Source organism: Triturus cristatus, chromosome 3_1, assembly GCF_964204655.1.
Source record: "Triturus cristatus chromosome 3_1, aTriCri1.1, whole genome shotgun sequence".
Lineage (NCBI taxonomy): Eukaryota > Metazoa > Chordata > Amphibia > Caudata > Salamandridae > Triturus > Triturus cristatus.
The window spans coordinates 599968285-599988985 of record NC_140583.1 but is presented as its reverse complement, the minus strand read 5'-3'; the positions used below and the strand labels follow the sequence as shown (position 1 = coordinate 599988985).

The 20701-nt window shown below is 42.9% G+C and overlaps 1 protein-coding gene across 2 annotated transcripts in view; it reads right to left on the bottom strand.

Annotated features, from left to right (window-relative positions):
* Positions 1 to 20701, bottom strand: part of ARRDC4 (arrestin domain containing 4) — a 293969-nt gene that overhangs the window by 27280 nt on the left and 245988 nt on the right. For both annotated transcript variants that reach the window (XM_085644504.1, XM_085644505.1), the window contains exon 6: positions 2668 to 2830. In XM_085644504.1, coding sequence (XP_085500630.1) covers positions 2668 to 2830 — 163 coding nt within the window. The remainder of the gene's footprint in view (positions 1 to 2667; positions 2831 to 20701) is intronic.

Below are 20701 nucleotides of genomic sequence, written 5' to 3'. Positions count from 1 at the left end.
CCTCGTGTGACCACGTTTGGCCTCAGTGGGGTGTCAGATTTATCAGGTTCACCTGGACCATCGGGATTATCAAAGTCCGGAGACCGTCTGGCCTCTGCTTGTGGGATAACCAGATTAGATTGTGACACATGGGTTATAGGGGTTACAGGGGAGACAGAATAAACCAATGTCACAGGGACTGTTCGTTGTTGAAGATTTTGCAGATCTAGGGACAATCTACGCTCGGTCAGCTGAATTTCATGTATCAGAGCAGACTCTGCCCTTAACAGGAAGGCATCCAATGTCCCCACTACCCACTGGCCATTTCCGGGTTTAGATCTGTTAATCCTGTAAGCCTGAATAGCCTTATCGACACAGCACGGTATATTAATATATCAGATTCAGGCAGAGAAAAGCCAATGTCACAGTACCTTGTGGGAGAATATTAGAGCCAGTTGTTAATAGTGTGGCCCAGTCCAGCCTCGACCGGCCGCGGACGGATGCAGACAGGCCCGCCCTTGGCCAGGGCTTTGCCCAGGCACCCCCGCACGCGTCCCACGCTGCGGGAGCCCGGCCCCGGTTTTAAGCGCTGCTTGGCGCGATGTCAGTGATGCGACTCCTGCCGCGAAGCAGTCTGGGCGGTGGAGTCCTTCTGTCTCCCCTGTGAGGGCTGAGCAAAACCACCACCGATGCACAAACAAGGGTTCCCTTTGTTTAGCGACCACACTGTCTGGTCAGCGCTAATTTTGAGCTCGAGGGCCACTCACCCTCTGCATTCAATCCAACTCTGTCTCGACACAGACACATCTGCGAATCCACACACACGCATGCACCTGCCATTCTACATACTCACCATTTATATGCACACTTTTTCAGCGCGTCAATCCTGTCCACACTCTTATTATTCAAACTGTAAATTCCATTTTCCAACAAATTGATTACAAATTTGATAAAAGGCCCAATACTTTGTAGGATTTGGAACTTGGCGTGCATTCTTGTTTCATCCACTCCTTTTCAGGCCAAAGGACACGATGAGGAGCTCTTGCTAAAGGAATACTATCCCCTTTCTGCCAATTCGGTTAATTACTTTGCATTTAATTTATTAAGCAAACTGCCCGTTTACAGCCTCTTTAGAAGGCTAGCAGTTTTATAGATTACCAATTTTTGCACCCAAATATTCTTTCAATATGCATGCAGGGTTACAGAACTGAAATTGTTTACAGGGAAATCTAGTGATTTTACAATAGGTGCTGACTGAAAGACAGAAGGATATGCCAAAGCAAATGGCATATACACCTATGCCCGGCATACAACTAACTTTGACCTACCTCCACTTGCCTTTCAGTCCACCACTGTAAGTTAGAATTTTTAATCTTAATGCCCTGTTTCTTCTTCTGACAGTGCCTCCTTTTACCACTGTTATAACATTATTTAATTAATAAAGCACAGCAAATACTAATTTTGCACTTTATGCCAGTTACGTTAAATACGCCTCAAGTGCGGTACAAGATTTTCTTCAATTTTTACATTTCTCACTTCAAAGGGGATTTTCATTAACTCACTCCATTTCTTTTACTTATCCCACAGATCTCACTGGCAGCTCACCGTGCACCAGAAATACATCAACAAACCTTTGTCAAACCTTGTGTCACCAAGCTCTGCGGGATACCTCAATCAATCATGCATTTGTAGAGTGCACAGCTACTCGAGCAGTAGTGTCATGGCACTGACGGCACTCACACAACTGCCAAGCATTCTACCAGTTCCTGCTCAGAAGTTCAAATAACCAGGTTTTGAGAGACCTCCTAAAGCGGTTTTTACCCCTGATTTTGCACAGATGAAGTGGAAGGAGATTCAAAGAGTGAGCCGTGAGATAGGAAGTGGACAATCCTCCTCACTTGATACTCTTATATCTAGGCAGACAGAATAACCCAGTCTCAGAAGAGCAGAGTTCTGGCCGGGAGATAATGAGTGAGTGTGATTGAAAGATATCACGGACCCATATGATAGCAAGCCCTGTAGGCCAGAAGGAAGGTTTTTAATGGAATCCTCTCCCCGATAGGTAGCCAATGCAGCTATTTCAGGTAAGCAGAACCTTCAATAAAAGCCCGTCAGTTGCATTCTGAACCACATACATCCTTGTAAGCAAATAGGCAGGAAGACCTAAAGACAATGCATTAGCATAATCCAGGGGCGAAGTGTGTTAAGTGCGTGTATAACAGTTTTTGCGCCTGTAAATGGAGCAGGGGAAGACATTTTTTCACCGATATTAAAAGACTAAAGCAGGATCTAACTACTGCAGAAACCTGAGAACTCAAGGTCAGCTGGCTGTCAGAGGCCCCTGCATAGGAGCTATTGGCTTCCTCCCCTAAAGTGAGTGTTCCGACACAGAGGGAGACCCTCAGCTTTCTTCCTCCTAGACACATCGCTTGGCTGTGTGCTTCACCCTGATCCTCCCACACGGCATATATTAGTTCCCTTTTCTCATGGTTGAGCCACTGATACCTCCTACACTCACGCTTCCACAGTGCAATGCAAAATCCCTTTTCAATTTACTAAATACCAATCTAATGGTTATGTAATGGTAGTTTGTATGACACTGGTGAAAAAATTATTCTTGACTAAGTACAGGTGATTTTATTCTTACAAGAATGTTTGCTAACAAAACTGTGGTGAAAATAACCTTACCTTCAGGTATTTCTGGTAATGCCAACGCAAGCCAACTCATATCCATGCTGAAGTGGCTAGTTGCACTCACATTCCTGCTGGCAAATCCATTAAACGGTATTGTGCCAATCACCAACGGTAGCTCGATCATCAACTTTTTAGCACCTGGAACATGGATATACACCTGTTTGCATGGAAGAATTAAAAATAGTAAGCAAAAACTAGAGCAGGAACAAGACATACTGATAAGATCAAAATAAAGAAATGTTTTAAACACCTCACATGGAAAAAGGACATTAAGACAATTGGTTTTCAAGCTGCGCAATGTGACTGGCTCCCGTTATATTTTGAAATACTCTATCATCCAGTTTTCGATGATGCTCTATGTAAGAATGAGAACCTGAAATGAATTAAACGTTGCTTAATATAGAAAATGTTACTTGTAATCCTAATACATTAAAATGAGGATCTTCAATAAATTCATAAATATTAGACAATCTCTTTCTGCAAGGGGTGTACTGCAGCATGTTTGGCTTTGTGAATGTCATAGAGATATATTTATGAATATAAGAAAAGTGTTGTTGTGCAGCAAGTGTAACTGCTGGCTTTGTGACGGGTTAAAAATAAGAGGTGTGCAGTCATTCTTAAGTGGCATATAAATATATTTTTTATCGTTGAAAACTTTGCATCATGAACACAGCATTACTGATGTATTGCATTATTTTACAGTAATAATGAAGGAATAGCTCCGCATCTGTAATTCCTAGTTCTCCAAAAGAATATTCATTAAAGTCGAATGCATTGAACTGTACAACCTACATTCGGGATCAAAACCACATCTGTTTTTAGTTTAAATATATACATTGCACTTTTTTGTTGAAAATTAAAATGAAAAAAAACCAAACAGTTTTGACAGCCTATGGGGCCAATTTTCACCGATTTAAAACAAAAAAGCCAATTGTAAAATAAAAAGTTATCTTTATTTAAAGGAAAGTAAGAACAAAACTCGTTCACAAACCACCTATAAAGAAGGTAGAGAAGAAAGAAAGGCAATGTAGGTTACAAACCAGAGAGGCCACAGCTACACCCCATCAGCATGTCATCATGCCCTTCCTGTGACAGTTAGGTCAGTTCTTTTTTCCTTCGCCCAGTGACAGGTTCCTGGATCACTGCACTGGACGATCTTTTGAGACTAAGGGGTCTATTACGATGGCGGGCAGACACAGTTACGAAATGCGGGACCGCTCACCATGGGTGCGGCAGTCCCACAAGTGCAATTAGAATGCCTCCGTGGCATCCCCCATTCCCATCATTGTGGTGGGCGGAGCTCACAGCACCGCCCGTCACACTGCTGGGAATGCATATTGTGCATTAGTATGCACAAGGTGATAGGCACCGCGTGGTGCCTGCCACCTTGTCCTTGCCATACCCCACATGTGCACCCCCCAACCTCCTGGGGGCGCATGCCTTTCCATGGCGGCAACGCCGCCATGGAAAGGCTGATCTCCGCCAAGATCCTAATATGGATGGCAGTGTCTTGCAGACACCGCCACCATATTAAACATGTTTTCCACCCAGTCGACGAGTCGACTGGCGTAAAAGTAGCGGACGGTCTTTCCGTCCGCCGCGGACCCCCCAGCCATCCTAATATGGCGGGGGTTCTTTCTGGTGTGGATAGCGGGCGGTTCGCCCTCGCCGGGCCAGCGGTGACTACCGCCAGCCCGGTGGGAGCAAATCGCCCGCCATCCTAATAGGCCCCTAAGAGTATATTTGCCTTGCTTTCTGAGAGAACAAATAATAATTTTGTTGTTAATTTCATCTCCCCACACAAAGTGCCCGGCCTGTGGCAGGAAAAAGGCACACAAGTCAATGACACTGGCACAAATATAATCATATCTGTAAAAAAAAAGAAATATCCAGGAGGATGGTAAATATCAGGCTGCTTTGCTTTCAGTAAAACCAACAAAGACGTCAAGAGTCTGACGAACACAGAGATAGAACCCCGCTCTATCAAAGCTTGTTGCAGCGCTGGAATAGATTGCAAGAGGAAGATCTAGAGGAAGATCGTGAGAGAAATGCAGATGCTCCCATTCGACCTCTGCGACTTAGAGGACAGGCAGGGCTTCAACATTCTCAATGTCGAGAGCAGGTACCCCTTCAAGAAGCCCTTTAATATTGGAGTCTCTGAGTAAATAAATGATAAAGTAACTGAATCTCCAAAGGTTAACAGGAAGTAAATCTCAGCACCTTTTGGAAGAGTGGGTGTGTAAACTGAAGAGGAGAAAGGGTCTTAGACACATCGAACTGCGAGTACTCTAGGGGAGTATTCTCAAGACCAACTTCACCTGTGGAGAGTTTGTATTTGTATACAGTTTCTCCATAGCATCACGATTCACCAGTGCCTCTCCTATTCTTGTTACTGAAGCTACCACCGCCTTTACTGACTTTTCTTCACAATGAAAAATCTCCAGTGCCATGGGGATACCTCAAGAAGACGAGAAGACTTTAAAGAAGTCAGTCAAAAGGTCATGATGCTGTGAAACTAAATAATTCCTGTGGAATCAGATTCATCACAGCTGATTATGAATGGATACTGTCAAGACTTGGTTTTGTAGTATTTTTCCTGGCCCCACCTCACAGTCTAAAGTCAGAAGCTCCGCAGAGAATTTTTATTCTACATTTCTATGGATCATCATTATTTGGCCCCCATGATGATGATGAGGAAATGCAACACATTAACTCAGAGTTGGAAAATTAAGGAGCTCAGAATGGGAAAAAGGTATATTGCCCTGCAACCACTGCTTTTTCAGCAGAGGCTTTAAGCCACTAAATGGCCTCAGCAGTACTATAAGTGACAACAAAGACAACCCTATCAGCCTTGGAAGTCAGTAAAAGGCAGGGGAGCACATCAAGACTTATGGTGCCAAACCGTGCCTTTTACCTTACTCCTCCTCCAATCACCACTCTGGTGGGGGTAAGCATCAGCAATCCTCTGGAAGGGTGAATAAATATCACAAGAGATAGACAAGTGCCGATTATTGTGCAAAATGGCTATACTCTATAGGTTCAGATCGTTGCCCCCAGCCATACTTCCAAAGAAGTCTTCTCAATACCTTGAAACCTTCTTCAAGAGGTTAGGATCTTTCTGGACAAAGTAGAAATTAGCCAATATAGCCTGCAATTGGCTATTAAAAAACTTTATTTTGAATTTAGAAATTAATTTTTCAAGGAGAAAATTGTCATCTATATATTTTTTTTTAAAGTGCCCCTTGATCATGCATATCAGCGAGACAGCTCAGTACTTATGACTATCAACAAAAGTCCCATGGAATACTAACTGACAATTATCTCTCAGTGGGGTCGGGCTTAGCCTGGCAAGCAGGGTATATCAAATACCTAGGTATACATTTTGGTAGCGACCTAATGGACACGCTACATCACAATGAGAAAATGCTACTAGAAAAGATTAAGAAACTTCTGGACTCCTGCTCTCCAAAATTCAAAACGTGGTGGGGCAGAATTGAAACTATTAAAATGAGGATCACCCCAATGATTAACTACCTGATCAGTGTGCTCCCGCTCCTCCTCACGGATGACTTCCACCGCAAAGTGGATATCCTGATCTCTAAATTCCTTTGGCGAGGGAAGAAAGCACGGATAAGCATCAACAAATTAAGACTGGATAAAAAACAAGGAGGGGTAAATCTAGCAGACTTCAGAATATTCCAGTTAGCTTTCCTGGCAAAACAAGGCTCATACTGGATATCAATGCCTACCGATTACACACTGGCATGGCAACAGGTAGAGAGGGCCATCCTGAACAACCTAAGCCCATTGGCGCAACTAACATAAAATAGATACCCCCACACCTCCAAGTCTATCTTTAAAAACACCAAAATTGCGCTACTAAAGGTAGATAAGAAGCTGGAGAATAGCATCAAAGGTTCTAAAATGGAATCACTCTGGGCCAATAGTAAGATTCTGTATAAAGGGAAAAGCCTAGCCTTCGATACATGGATAGAGAAAGGTATCTTCTACCCTTAACAACTAGAAAACGAAACATACCCCATTACATTTACAGACCTCAAGTTGAGACATAATCTAACTGACATTGAATTCTATAACTTTTTGAAAATCAGAACGGCCTTGTCTAATACCAAATTATCCGCCTCACAACCATCAATCTCCCGGTATGTGTCAATAATAAATTAGGGCACCAGGTCTCACAGTTTTACAAACTCCTCCGCCCAAAATCCTCTAAACTTAATAACAAGACAGTTGCCTATTGGGATAATCAAACTAAAACCACACATAACGAACAAGAATGGGCCACACTTTGGACCTCGGCCTCACGCAATAAGATCTCCCCAGTGCTCTCACAAACAAAATTTTGGCTGCTCCACAAGGCTTTTTGGACCCCTGCACGTCTTTTCTCATTAGGCCTCAGGGAGGACGCATTATGCTGGAACTGTAACAAGGAAAAGGGGGACCTAGCTCATCTTATCTTTCAATACCCAATACTGAAAGCATTCTGGGAGAAAATCTTTGGTTTTTATAAATGGACTGTACGCTAACAAAAGAATTTTCCACCCTCACAATGGCATTTATGACCACAGAATAGAGATCGGTACACGATAAGGACCTACTAGATATTCTACTGACAGCCGCAGTGAAAATGGTCCTCGCCAACTGGAAAGACACAAGTAAGACATCTTACAAAGGCTTGTTCAATTGGATCACGCATCTTGGAGGAGCGGACAACATTGCACTACAGAACTCCCCCTGGAAACCGGCCTCCAGATGGATTTGGAAATCTCTCGGCACGTACCTAGACTCTTATGAACCTTCATGAAAACAAGATATGTCTACAAAACATATTCCGGTACCCCCTTAGGAACGCACCACTCAGACAATTGACTTAACTGGGCTCAACTGGTCGAAACCATTATAGCCCTCACCGGCCGTTATGTGGGCCAACATATGTCCCAACATCTCCACAGTATGTCCGATGTATTTAATAAGAAATGTAACTCTCAGTGCCTGCCCCCTACCTCTTCTTTCACCCCTTGCTTTCCTGCCTTTTATGTCTGCCTTTCTCTCTTTTTCAATAAATAATGTCATGTGGGGTTAGCTAAACAAATGTGTCATAATGTCTCAGGACACGGATGTATAAACTGCGATTGGTACTACCTATGCTAACCCTGTAACAGAATTGCTAATGTGTGCTTGTATAAAAAAAAGAAAAAAAGAAAAATATACCCCTACAATCCTGTAATTCAGTATCCTCGTTTAAAATTAAAATTGTATTTGTATTTGCATTACACCTTTCACTGCCTTTTATTTCCAGAATGCCTTTAATCCTATGCGCCACCGTCGTCCTTTGTTTAACCGCACATGGCACCCACATTTCAACCTGGCTCATGTAATGTGCGCCCTTTGGCTTTGGGTTTTCCCTCCCTATTTCAACTTGCTTCTTGGTCAGCCACCCTTGCCGCCTGGTAAGGACTGCGTTGTTTTTATTTTTCTATACAACACTTTTAAATATGTGAATTTTTTTTTGTCATGTTTTGGCAGTTTAGATTTCGACATTTTCATATTTCGTTGTTTCCACTGAGATAACAATAAGGGGTATAATCATGTGCTAACTTGAACACAGTGATAATGTTTTCATTGGTAGCGATGTTGGACAGAATTCCTCCTTTCATAGAGGCTACTGGGCCAGACTTTTGTTGTAATACGTCTGAATGAGTTTTAATAATACTGCATTACACTACTGTATCAGGCCACGTATTCTGCAGTGAAATATAAACATGGGGTAATTAAAAAGTGTGATAGCACAGAAGAGTGAATACATTTTTCTTTTTACAAAAGTGCCTAGCAAAGTTGCAAGTTTTGCAGCTGCTTGCTGCTATTTTGTTTTGTTTTAAATGTCAAAACACTTTTAAGTCATTTACAAAGCAGTAACACTAACATACTCGAAACTGCCTCTGTAAACACAAAACATGTTTTGCGTAGAAAATGAATAATTTCAAAGTTGGAAGCATTTTTTGTTGTTCACAAGTAGGGTACTAATAAAAACAGATCACTTTATCGGTATTTTGCCACATAAATTGTACCAGACAGAAAATCAAACAAGCATTGGCATAGACAATAGGTCTCGCTTTTGGGACCTTATAAGTGTTTAGCCATGCAACAGTTGTTGCACCAAGGATATTGTTCTGCATAACTAAATACTTATAAGGTCCCAAAAGCGAGACCTATTGGCTATGCCAATTCTTGTTTGTAATTAATGCTATTTCAGCCGTTTGAGAGCACGCAGAAACAGGGATTTGCTGAGGATCACATACTTTGATAAGTCTCGATTAGAACATATGCTTAGAGGGACCAGACTACCACAAAACCACTTCCATACAATAAAACTAACCAAATGGGAGCTTTGCAGCTTATTGCATCTATGAATACACCAGTAAACATCAGATGAAAACGGACTAAAAAAAACCACAAAATAGTTTAACATATTGACAGCATATAGTCAAGCAAAACAGATCAGTTGCCTTCAGAACTATAAACGCAAAAAGAACACACTGCATATGTGATACTGGCACTTAGAAGATGAGATGTCTAAAAGCGCCTACCATAAACACTTGTGCTACTGATCATTTCTTGTCAGCGGCACAAACAGCGGGACCAGGTTGCGGAGTAGAGAGCGGGGGGGAGGGGGTTTTGCCGAACAGCGGACCAGCTGTAGCTCTGGAGCAAATGAGGCGGGAGGAGGGAGAGTGCAGACGGGGAGGCCAATGCTAGCTGGTGAGAGAGGAGAGCCACAGCTAATTTCTTGCCTCCACCTACTTCACGTCCGTTCCAGAGGGGAATCCCGGTCCCTTTGTGCATGGAGGACTGGACAAGACAGCGAGGGTGTCTGCAGAGGCACCTTGTGAGACTGCCAGCACTGCACAGGAGACCTAGTCTGTTGCCAGGCTCCTAGTGGCACCCTTAGGAAGTTCTAGGGGGGAGGAAGTGCAGTGCAACAGGAGAGGGCGGTAAAGAGTGGTGCTCTGATAGGGGTGAGAGGCTGCCAATGAAACAGCTGATCAACACAAACAGAAAAAACGTGGCTGCCTACAATGTATCATTTCGAAGACAAAAATAGCAATATGTTGGCAATGAGATTTCACATTATTTTTCTGTCAATGCACTTGTAAATCTCTTTAGCTGAAATGCAGCATAGAAGCCAGACACGTCGAACCTGGAAGTGTTTACAACAGGAACCCTCAGTTTAATTGGTAAACCGGAAGAGCAGACACGTGGCCTCGCGGCAAGAAGTAAACAAGTGGGAGGGGTGGGGTGAGTGCGCGCGCTAAGCATCAAAATGAAATTGTCGCGGCGGGCGAAAGTGAAAGGAAAATGAAACTAATAAAGAGGGAGTGGGAGAAGGGATGAGGTAGGGATTAACGCGCGAGCTTTAAGGCTTAATAAGCCATTACAGAAAGCCAGATGGCAGCTGTGCACGTCGCGCACGCTTGTGCGCGTAACAGCAAGCTGGTGGCCGGCAAATGCCTGTGGGTAGCACTTTTAAAACCCAGCTACTAAATGTCTCGCCAGAGCAGCGCATGCGCTGGCTCAGACGAGACCTAAAAAGACAAACTTTCTACATCCAAATGATCGAATGCGGATTATGTTTAGGGCTCCTGTTCAATTTGTATTTATCCATATTTATTTTGCCGATTTTTCAAACATTTATCGAAACGGATGTTGTGTACCGTAAAAAAATGAACTTGTAAATAGTATAGTTCCACGTTTATTTAACCAATAAATGAGCTCGCATTCTCGGATGAGTTTTGGCAATACAATAAGCAGCCAAATGCAATACATTATGCTCGTGTGCAAACATAAGCATTACAATACACACACATTCATCCCAAATTATTTAATTAAATTGCATCCCTTTTATTCTGACATCATTCGATGCTACTAAACGAAGAAAGAAATGCTAGTAGTTTCCCTCTTCAAAAATTATTAGAGGCAGGAAAATGACGTTTTATCTCTCTGTATTTATGTGTGGGAGCCTTAGTTGAGTTATGTTCATTGAGTGCACAAACTCTAAATGGTTTCTTGACAGTGACTTGCAAAAGATTTCTAAGCCAAAGGCTGGAATACGCAAGTGCTTGAAAATGGCATACTTAGTGCTTTTTGAGAAAGGATAACACATTGTCAGTAGAATGCAGTGACATAGGTACACGGTTCCACAATGCGTTGAGTAGAACTGAAAAAGCCCAACTCCAAGCCTTTATCCGCAGTTCTAAGAAACATGTCTACGGAGGGTGAATTCAGGCAGACGATTGCAAAAGACTCATAGATATGTAATTTCTGCTTTGAAAAAAAATTAAGCCTCACACCATGAACGGCATTATGGGGCAAACCGAGGGCTCAGACCTGATCCTCTTTTAAGGACCGGGAACCAATGTAATCCTTTAACCCCTTCAGTGCCCATGACGAGCTGGACTCGTCATGGGCTGCGGTGGCGCTGTGCCCATGACGAGTCCAGCTCGTCATGAACTCCGCCCGCTAATACAAAGCGCGGCACTGGGCGGGGAAAGGGGCGGGCATGCAAGGGGTTAAGGAGCATAGAGACAACTTGTAAGCACTCTTGTGAGCTGGGTTGCTACATTCAGAATAATCTGAATCTTTCTCTAGTAAATGCTTGTATCACTTTAAATAAGAGCATTGTCTAGTCTAGGCTTTGACCACTGACACCATCTACATGATTTTCTTATTCTTCTACAAACTAGGGAGGAAGTGCTAAAGTACTCAAATGGCAAAAACAGGAGCGTGCCATAGCAGCGATCTATTTGTACAGAGTCTCCTGCGTATCTGAAAAGTCAGGCTCTTTACAGAGATAACTTGCCAACAGTAAGAACCCATATATGAGAGCCAGAGCACCCAAAGGTTGTCATCTCCACACAGGACCATAATCTCGGTTTTACCATATTCAGTTTAACCAGTCCTCGCTTATCCTGGACTTGATGAGATGGGTAAACAGTAAGATATATACTGAGTCGATTTGGATGGAAGTTCAATAAATGGGCTAAAACATTCTTGGCTGGGGCTATCATAAAAAACTGCACTCGTGTCCCAGGTATTTATTAACTTGGTTGAAACGGCGACATAATAGTTAAAACAGCCAAACTGCGAACCATAGAGACAGTGAATTTCTGTTCATATGTGAAGGTGTTACATACTTTCCTTTTTTCAACTTGGGGTTTGGTTCCAGTATAGAGTTGTTTACATGAAGTTATCCTCTATATCCTTAAAAAACAAGAATAAGGTATCGGAGCGCAGGCGAGGATTGAGGCCCATCTCCTGCCAGACCTTACTCCATCTTTCTCAGTCCCCTTTTGCCTTACTTGCCTGGACAACCAAGGGGAGCGGGGGGTATCAGCCAACAGTTCTGGGTCTCAGCACATATGCTGAGGTATCTTCCAGTCTGCTCTCCCTTTCAAAAAGAAATTAAGGGATTGGCTAATGGATTGTTCAATTCAGCTCCCTACCCTCCAGAATTGGAAATCCGCCATGAGAGGCTGCTCCTCTTTAAAACCTTGAACCCGCCTGTTGCAAATAGTTGTCAATCACAGGAGACGTAAGTAGATGTGAAGAGATACTATTGTAAGTAAAACAGCATACGCCTCAGCCACAGCGCTCACCTCATCTTGTCTCTCAGTCCGACACACGCAGGATCCTCGCAGAAAAACACCAACATTCTAGCTGCATCAGAAAATGTGAGGACAAGGGTGGGGAGGTGAAACCATTTGTAGTGGGGAGGGGAAAGTGATGATAAGGGAGAGTGGTTCCCCTCGTAAGGAAGATACCACACATCCCGCTCCTCTACAAAGTACTTCCAGTGACCAAAAACATGGCCAGGTGGGGAAAGTGCAAAAGACAAGGAAAAAGTGCCAGTTTGATAAATAAAAACAACAAAACACAAAATCATGTGAAACAGTGAGGAACATTGTGATACAATTCAAAGCAGTGTGATACAAATTTTAGTTGAATACATAATCCTTGAGAAAGCTTGGATGGCATGTTCTTCTCCCACTTGACCTGATGTGAACTTTGACCTTCTCTGTGTCAAATGCTGTGGGTGCATTTGCTATTCAGATAGACCCATTCTCATTCCCCTTCTGGTGTTGTATTGCTTGTTAAAGAGATAGAGTATTTCACTACTCTTCCCGTGTTCCAAATTCTCCCATCTTGTGTTTTTACTGCATTTCTGAATAATTTTACAATTCTCATTTAGGTTTTGTGAATTCTTACCACTTTGCTCTGCCCGCGGGGTCCTTGACCTTAACCAGATTACCCACTTTGAAACGTATGTCTCTGACCCCATGTGTTCTGCCATACCTTGCTTTTTTCTCAGCCATGAATCTCTATTATCTTTCCTTATGGGGAGTGAAGTCTGACATCCCTTTGGGATACTTCATCCACCCTGGTCCCTACACAGAGTTGGGTCTTCTGGCCATCATCGATTCAAACGGTGTCTCGTTGGTAGTTTGGTGTGGGGTCAACCTAGATGCTTCCAAAAGTTTCATCACTTCCTCTCTCCAACAAAACCCACTGACTCTGGCTAACTGAATGCTCTCCTTGATGGTCCTATTCAATCTTTCTACCATCCCATTAGCCTCCAAGTGATATAGTGCACAGAGCTTGTGTCTTATTCCATTGCAATGTGCTAACTCCTTCATTTCCTGAGAGCAGAAATGGACCCAGTTGTCCATTTGTATGGAGCTGGGCAACCCCTCTCTAAGGAACACCTTTACCAAGAACCCTATAACTGTCTTGGTGTTGATCTCTGAGACGAACTTCAACTCGGGCCAACGGAAGTACAGGCCTACCAGCACTAGAATGTAGGGCGATTGTTTCTCTCCCATCAAAGGACCTATTATATCTAGGGCTATGTCCATCCACAAGCCCTCCGATGGTGGTCTACAGTGAATGGGTGGTGTATGCAGCTTGAGTATTTTGTTACTAGAGGAGAATGGTGAACACTCCCTTATCTTCCTCTCTATGTCCAAATCCATGTTTGGCCACCAAAAATCCAAACTTAGATTCTGTTTTGTCTTTGTAATACCAAGATGTCCCTCCTAGGCCAAGTTGATGAGCTTGTCTTATATGTATATGGGTGGAATTAGCTTTGTGCCCTGGAAGAGACACTCATCCACTATGGACAGTTCCTTTCTAACCATCCAGAATGGTTTGAGTAGATCATCATGTTTGTCCTGGTCTCTCCATCCCTCCCGCATCTTCTCACATACACTCTGTAGGAGAAGGTAAGCCTTCAACCCTTCCTTCTACCGTGCTTATTCTACCACCTCTTGGGTCATGGTACATACCTTTGTGTTTCGCAAAGCAAAATCCTCATGCTCCTGTAAGGTGACACCGTCTTCCTCCTCCTGTAGGCACTCTACGACGCGTGAGAGCCAATCTGCAGCATAGTTTCTCACTCCTGGTAAATATTGCACCCCAAACGTGCACTCCTGAAGATTCACTTCTCACCTCCTGATTCTATTCGAGATCGAGTCTAGACCTTTTTTGTAAATACTTCAATGAGTGGCTTGTGGTCCGTCCTAAAGTTGAACTTAGTACCCCATACAAAATTCTAAACTTGTTGATTGCCCAGTCTGCTGCTAGGCCCTCCTTCTCTAGCATTGAGTAATTAGTCTCTACTTGACGCAAAGATCGAGAGGCAAATGCTATTGTCTCTTCCTCATGACAGATCCTTGGCCTTTGGAGCTGGCATCTGTTGTTATTACAGTTTTCCTGCCTGGTATGAAAGCTTTCAGCTTAGGGGTGGATTTGCTAGGGCTGCCTTGCTGTCCTCAAATTCTTTTTGACACTGCTCACTCCAGTCGAATACTATTCTATTTTTTAACAGACAACAAATATGTTTTGTTTATCTAGCAAAGTTATGAATTAATTTAATGTAGAATTCAAGCATTCCCATAAAAGATTTGACTTCCTCTTTGTTTCTTGGGGGCATTAGGTTTACTATAGAATCCTGCAACTCTGTTTTGGATAGTATGTCATCTGCCATCACTCTGTGTCCTAGAAATTCTATTTGTGATCAGCCTATTTGGCACTTTATCGTTTTTACTGTAAGTCCCTGCTCCTGGAACCTCCTCAACAACACTTGTTTGAGCCTTTGGTCATGCTGTGTAACGTTCTCTCCAAATATTAATACATCATCCTGATAGCAGAGTGCACCTGTGATCCCTTAGAGCATATTGGTCATAATTCTCTGGAAAACTGCGGCTGCTGACACAAGTACAAACGGCATGCGTTTAAACTTGTATGCCCCCGCAGGTTCTTGGGGTTCAGGGTGCAGTTTGACCTGATACTATGCAGAAATCAGGTTTAGTGTGGAAAAAACCTGGACTCCTGCTAGCCTAATCATCATTTGTGTGATGTTAGGCAGGGGATACTTATCCACTACTACCTCTTTGTTGAGTGCTCGGAGGTCTATGCATAAACGTACAGCCCCATCACCTTTCTTGGCCACAAGAATCGGGGTAAGCCATTCCGTGTCTTCTACTGACTCTATCACCTCCAGACTGCACAGCTTCTCCAACTCCTCCCTTAGTGCATGGATATGGGAAGGTTTCTTACTTTGGCTGACACTAGGTGTGAATTTTCCTTTAGCTTTATTCTGTGAACATAGTGCTTTACACACCACAACTGTTCAGAAAAAACTTCAGGTAATTCTTCTTCTATACCCGCTTGTGTTTTGTCCATGCTCTGGACTAATATTTGGGGTTTTTTGTTGGGGTTAAGATAAAATCCTAGATCCTTTTGTGCTTTCCATCCAAGAATATTGACCCCTTGTGATATTCGTATACTTTAGTGATTGTGTATCTGTCCTTGTATGCTACAGTTCCCCCAAAATACCATGTGTATGGGTTGTCCCCCATATCCTACCGGGTTGACTTTAAGTTTTTGCAACTTTTTACTTTAACCACTAAAACACTGCTTAGATCCTCCACGATCTCATTCACTTTCCCCTCATAGTCTTGTTTTATCTCACTCACACACTGCATCATGTGTTCTACTTGTTTGGCTACAATTAACACTCCCCCCAGTGGTGGATCGTCCTTCAGCCACAACTCCTCTCGTATCCTTTCAATTTCACATGTTAACTAGAACTGAGTCCTTGTACACTCTTCGCACGCTCCCCCAAATTTGCAGCTTTCAGGCAGTCAGATACAAATTCTTCTACTGTTTCCCCTTCTTCCTGACATCTCTTCCCAAAGTGATAGCGCTCCATTATGGTGCTTATCTTTGGCAAGAAATGATGTTCAAGTTTCTTTATTCTTATTTCATATTCATTGAGTCCTCTTATATCATTTGCACCCAAATCAGGCAAATGCTCCAAAATCTCTTGCCTCTATGCTCCTAGATAATGTTGTAGCAACGCTACATTCCTCTCTAACCCCAAATTGAGGCTACATACTACCGCATAGTTCTGGAACACTTTCTTCCATGTGTTCCATTTTAAAATTGGCTCACCCAGAGTAGCCAAAAAAATGGTCGAGGTGTTACATTCTATGTAGCTATCTTTCCCTTGACAATATATTAAATTACCTGTGAAGACAATTCACATTTAACCATCCACTTGCAAATACTTATGTAGAGAGCTAATATTATCTCTTAGCTTAACCCTCTTGCTTTTGGGAACCTGCAAAGAAATTGTGAAATGACAAGTAGCTGTACTAAATCGTGTGAAGTATAAATTCTTTCCTCTAGGTTGCACGGTCTTCACTTGAGCCGACGGCTAGCAGAGAAAGGTTTTCCTCCTAACTTGTTAGTTCCTTGTCTTCCTGTTCCTCCCTCCAATGAAATTTCCCTGAGGAGAGAAGAAGAAACTGCAGCACGAGAAAGTTCTACAAAAACTCTAAGGCAAATGCCCAATTGCCTTGTTGACTGACTATGGTGAGAACGTTAGAGTTCAATGTTTAATGCCCAATATAACGGGGCTAGACATACGTATTTTAAACTGCATCTGTTGTTGTTGTGTGCAGCAACCCTTGTAAAGAGGCACTCCATGCAGGAGCTGCTCCAATCAGGCTCCCAGACGAAAGGCAAATATTTCCAAAATGTTGTGCCTGTCAGTGTGACCGGCCTGGGGGGTTTTCTTTCCTTCTTTGTTAATTTATTCATGTTGCTCCGAGGAGTCTACTTCAATCGCGTTGAGAAATGTTGGTGATTCACAAGTTGTGACTGTCAGCATGATAGGCTTGAAGAAACTGCCAGCACATCAACTGCCCCCCGTTTACAGCTCCTGCTATTAACAGTTTATGGAAACAGACACACCTGACAAGCTTTGCCAATAATTAGCTTTAGCAACAGCTCGGGATCTACTTTTCCTGTTTACCAAGCAGAACATTTTCACTGGCTCGGAACATTAATCCCCCTTAGCTTCACAGAGCTTTCTAAGGTGAAACTGGGTGGTAATTCAAACACAAGTCCAATGTTACATGAACCTGGTACGGCTTAGTCAGAACTACTCTAGAGAGATGTCTTGCGTACAGAGTTTACTCCAAAGACAATATGTTTTTCCCATGTGTCCACAAATACATATAGATTTTTTTTTCAGGTTGGGTATGCGTGCTGAGAGGCCAGAAATAGTGAATTTCTGGGACATGATGCTTATAACATCATATTCAAGTTTATGCTGCGAAACCAACTTTAAGCTTCTCTCAAAGACAATTTGTATCACGGCAACCCACAGTGAGAGAAGTCCTTTTCAACAGGATTCTGACACGCGTGTTGAGGCATGGTCTCCTTCCTAACGCTGTCAAAGGTGAGGGTCAATGATCCCGTCTTCAATTGCCATTGTTGTATCTAGTTTTCAACTACAGGAGACGTAAGCAGATGTGAAGAGACTTTATTGTAACAACAGCATAGGCCTCAGCCACAGCGGTCACCTCCTCTGGTCTCTCAGTCAGACTCACGCAGGAGGCACGCATAGAACTCTGCAAACACCAACGTTCTAGCTGCATCAGAAGGTGTGAGGACAAGGGTGAGGAGGTGAAACCATTTATCGTGGGGAGGTGAAAGTGGGGATAAGGGAGAGGGGTTTCCTCTCGTAAGGAAGATACCACATCGCCCTTCTTTTTACGACCTGAACCGTCATGGCCACTATGGAGACATGCAGCTACTCAACACGGCAATGGCCAAGTGAGTATCTAGCTGAAGTGAGAGTCCAAACACATCTCTTCCACTTCTGTGGCAGTGACAGAGTGAAGCTAAATTTATAGTGCTGTTGGGCCTGTTGTTAGCAAGATGAGTTAATACCATACAGGGGTTCTGTATTTCTTGAGGTGACTCATCAAAAATGGGTCACCATTTAATCTGTAGAGGTCACCATAAGAGCTAGGTTTGTGTTTAAATGGAAATGGGTGACCTTGTAACTGCATCGCTCCAATCAGATTTTTTGACTTTTTTAAATGTTTTTACTGACAACCCAGTTTTCATGCTACAGCAAATGTCTGTGAAGCTTAAACCATATGATGCATGAATACATTATAACAAGGTTAAGTGTATTGCATTAGTTTAGTATGCATCGTTGCGCAGTTCGTGATAAAAGTTACAGGATTACTGAGCGGCCCCCAACTATGTAAAGAAATAAGGAAGGTTAAACAACAATCAAATGGGGACCATTAAACGGTTCAACAATTTGAGAGCTCTGAAGTCCATGAGAGACAGATAGTAGGCTATGGAGACATCACATGTTCTCTTACAGCCGCGGTAGGGACTGGTACAGCCTTCTAGCATGTGTATGTACAACTACATAGGGGTGCTACGTGAGGTGGGCTGTATCAGGCGCTTCTATCAGCTTCATCCATTGCATGTTAAGGAGAATTATAACCTCTGGTACCCGTAATAGCAGTTTACAGCATCATTTACTGAGGATGTTACATGCTAATGGTCTGCTTAAATGGCAAGACCATAAACATGAGCTAATAGAGTAACCAGTAAATATGAATTGCAAAAGTGTTAAAGTAATGCTAACCAGCTAGTTAAGGAGGAAACATTCCTAGATAAAGTCATGTATAAGCAGAACAACGAATTGGAAAACAAAGACCTAGAGCAACCAACTTATTATTGTATCCGAAAGCCCCCATCCAAAACATCAATTATTCTAAAAAAACAACTTATATGGATTAGGAAAATTGCAGTGAAACATTAGCACATTGTAGTGTTGTGTGAGTTTGTAATGACGGAACCCTTATGGCTCCTGATAGACTCTGTAGAACTGTGACGTAAGCATCAGATCATAGTGAAGTGAATGCAGGTTTAAAATGTTGAGTTTGCGGTTACACGCAGACGATAGAGAAATGTTTTACTAAGCTCTGTGTGTGGTGTAGTCATTGACAGGTACCAGAGCTGGGGAGGACGCTGCAACTGGTGACGAGGATGGGATAAGTAACCCGAAGATCGACAGTGCTCTCCCAGAGAGTTTGCTGTGTTCCAGCAAACTGCTCATGCGTGCCACGTATGCCCCCAGCGAAATTTGGAAACGACGTTGCTGTATGTGGAGTCAAAGCACATCACAAATCCATGTAAAGCATTTGAAGATAATAAAAGCATCACTGAGACATTTATGCATTATTGGCCATAAACATGCTGGGAAGGCTGAAAAGAGATGCATCACACAACTCAAAACCGTAAATCATAGCGAGTGATAACGCAATAGGCAGATGCAACCAGGTTTTAAAAAAGCAGTAACGTGCATGATAACATTGCAAACTGAAGTGCTGCGAGGCAGAGATCAACCAAGTGTCAGACAGTACAAGCAGACGTCTAAATGCAAAGTCATCTGCTTACCAGTACGGATTAAAGAGAGTCATCATGCCACAGCGCTAGAAGAAGTGACACCGGAGGAAGCACACATCGTTGTGCTTGCAGAACTGTTCATACCCAACGCTGCACCACAACAAAGCTGCAGAGCGAGGCTCAGAACAACTCCAAAGGTCTCAGAGGTTCAGAAAGCTGAGAATGGTGATTGGAATAGTAAAAGTTTGGGCCAGAGATGGTTAGCATAAACAATACCACCAAGCAGTGTGAGAAAGAACGCTACTCTCCACATCAGTAAGTTTCACCTATGGTTGCAATGCCGCCATCTTCTTGAAACTGCCATTGGATACCGCCAAAAAGCTGAATATTAGCGAGAGGTAGACGGCCTCGATAGAGACATTTGATGATTTCACTGATGTGATTGAAGAAGCAGATGACAAGAAGATTATCAAGTATCTTAAGAATCTTCCTGGTGAAGGTGTAAAATAAGTCATATAGAACATGCTGTGAGCTGGCAACATTGCATACAGTCAAATCAAAGCAGCCTTGAATTTCAAGTTCAATCCAATGCCAAATGTAGATTACAAAAGGTACATCTTCAGTCAAGAACGAAGGAAACCCGGTGAGACCATCGACAAATTTGTTAAGAGAATGGATACGCTCATCAAACATTAAGTTCAATGAATTTAATGATGAGGAAGCTATACGTCTCAGACTGATTGAAGGATGCTTGTAAGGTTCGTTCACACCACGAATGCTTGGAGAAACTCTTAGTCTGGAGCGAGTTCTCATGGCTGTCAGAGCTGAAAAGTGCACTGAGCAAAAAGCTGCTAACATCGAGGCTGGATGTGCCCAGAGTGAGTTAGTCATGAATGTGAAAAGTAAGCCAAAGCATAAGGCCAAGGGATGTAGAGTGAATGCTCCACAGAAAAAGAAGTTGTGCTTCATTTGAGATTTTTGTTCCCAAACAAAGGTATATGTCCAGCCATTGGGCAAATTTGCAAAGGCTGTGGAAAGGAGATCTATTCTGTAACAGTCTGCAAGGCGAAAGAAAAAGTAAGTGCATTACTGAGCAATGACAAAATGACTGCTTGAACGTTCCAGAAATGATGTTCAATGCATGCCCATAAGGCCAAGCGACCACATCAGCTGAGGCAAATAGGCACCAAACTTAGTTGTTCACTTTCAAAATCTTGTCAAGCAGTTC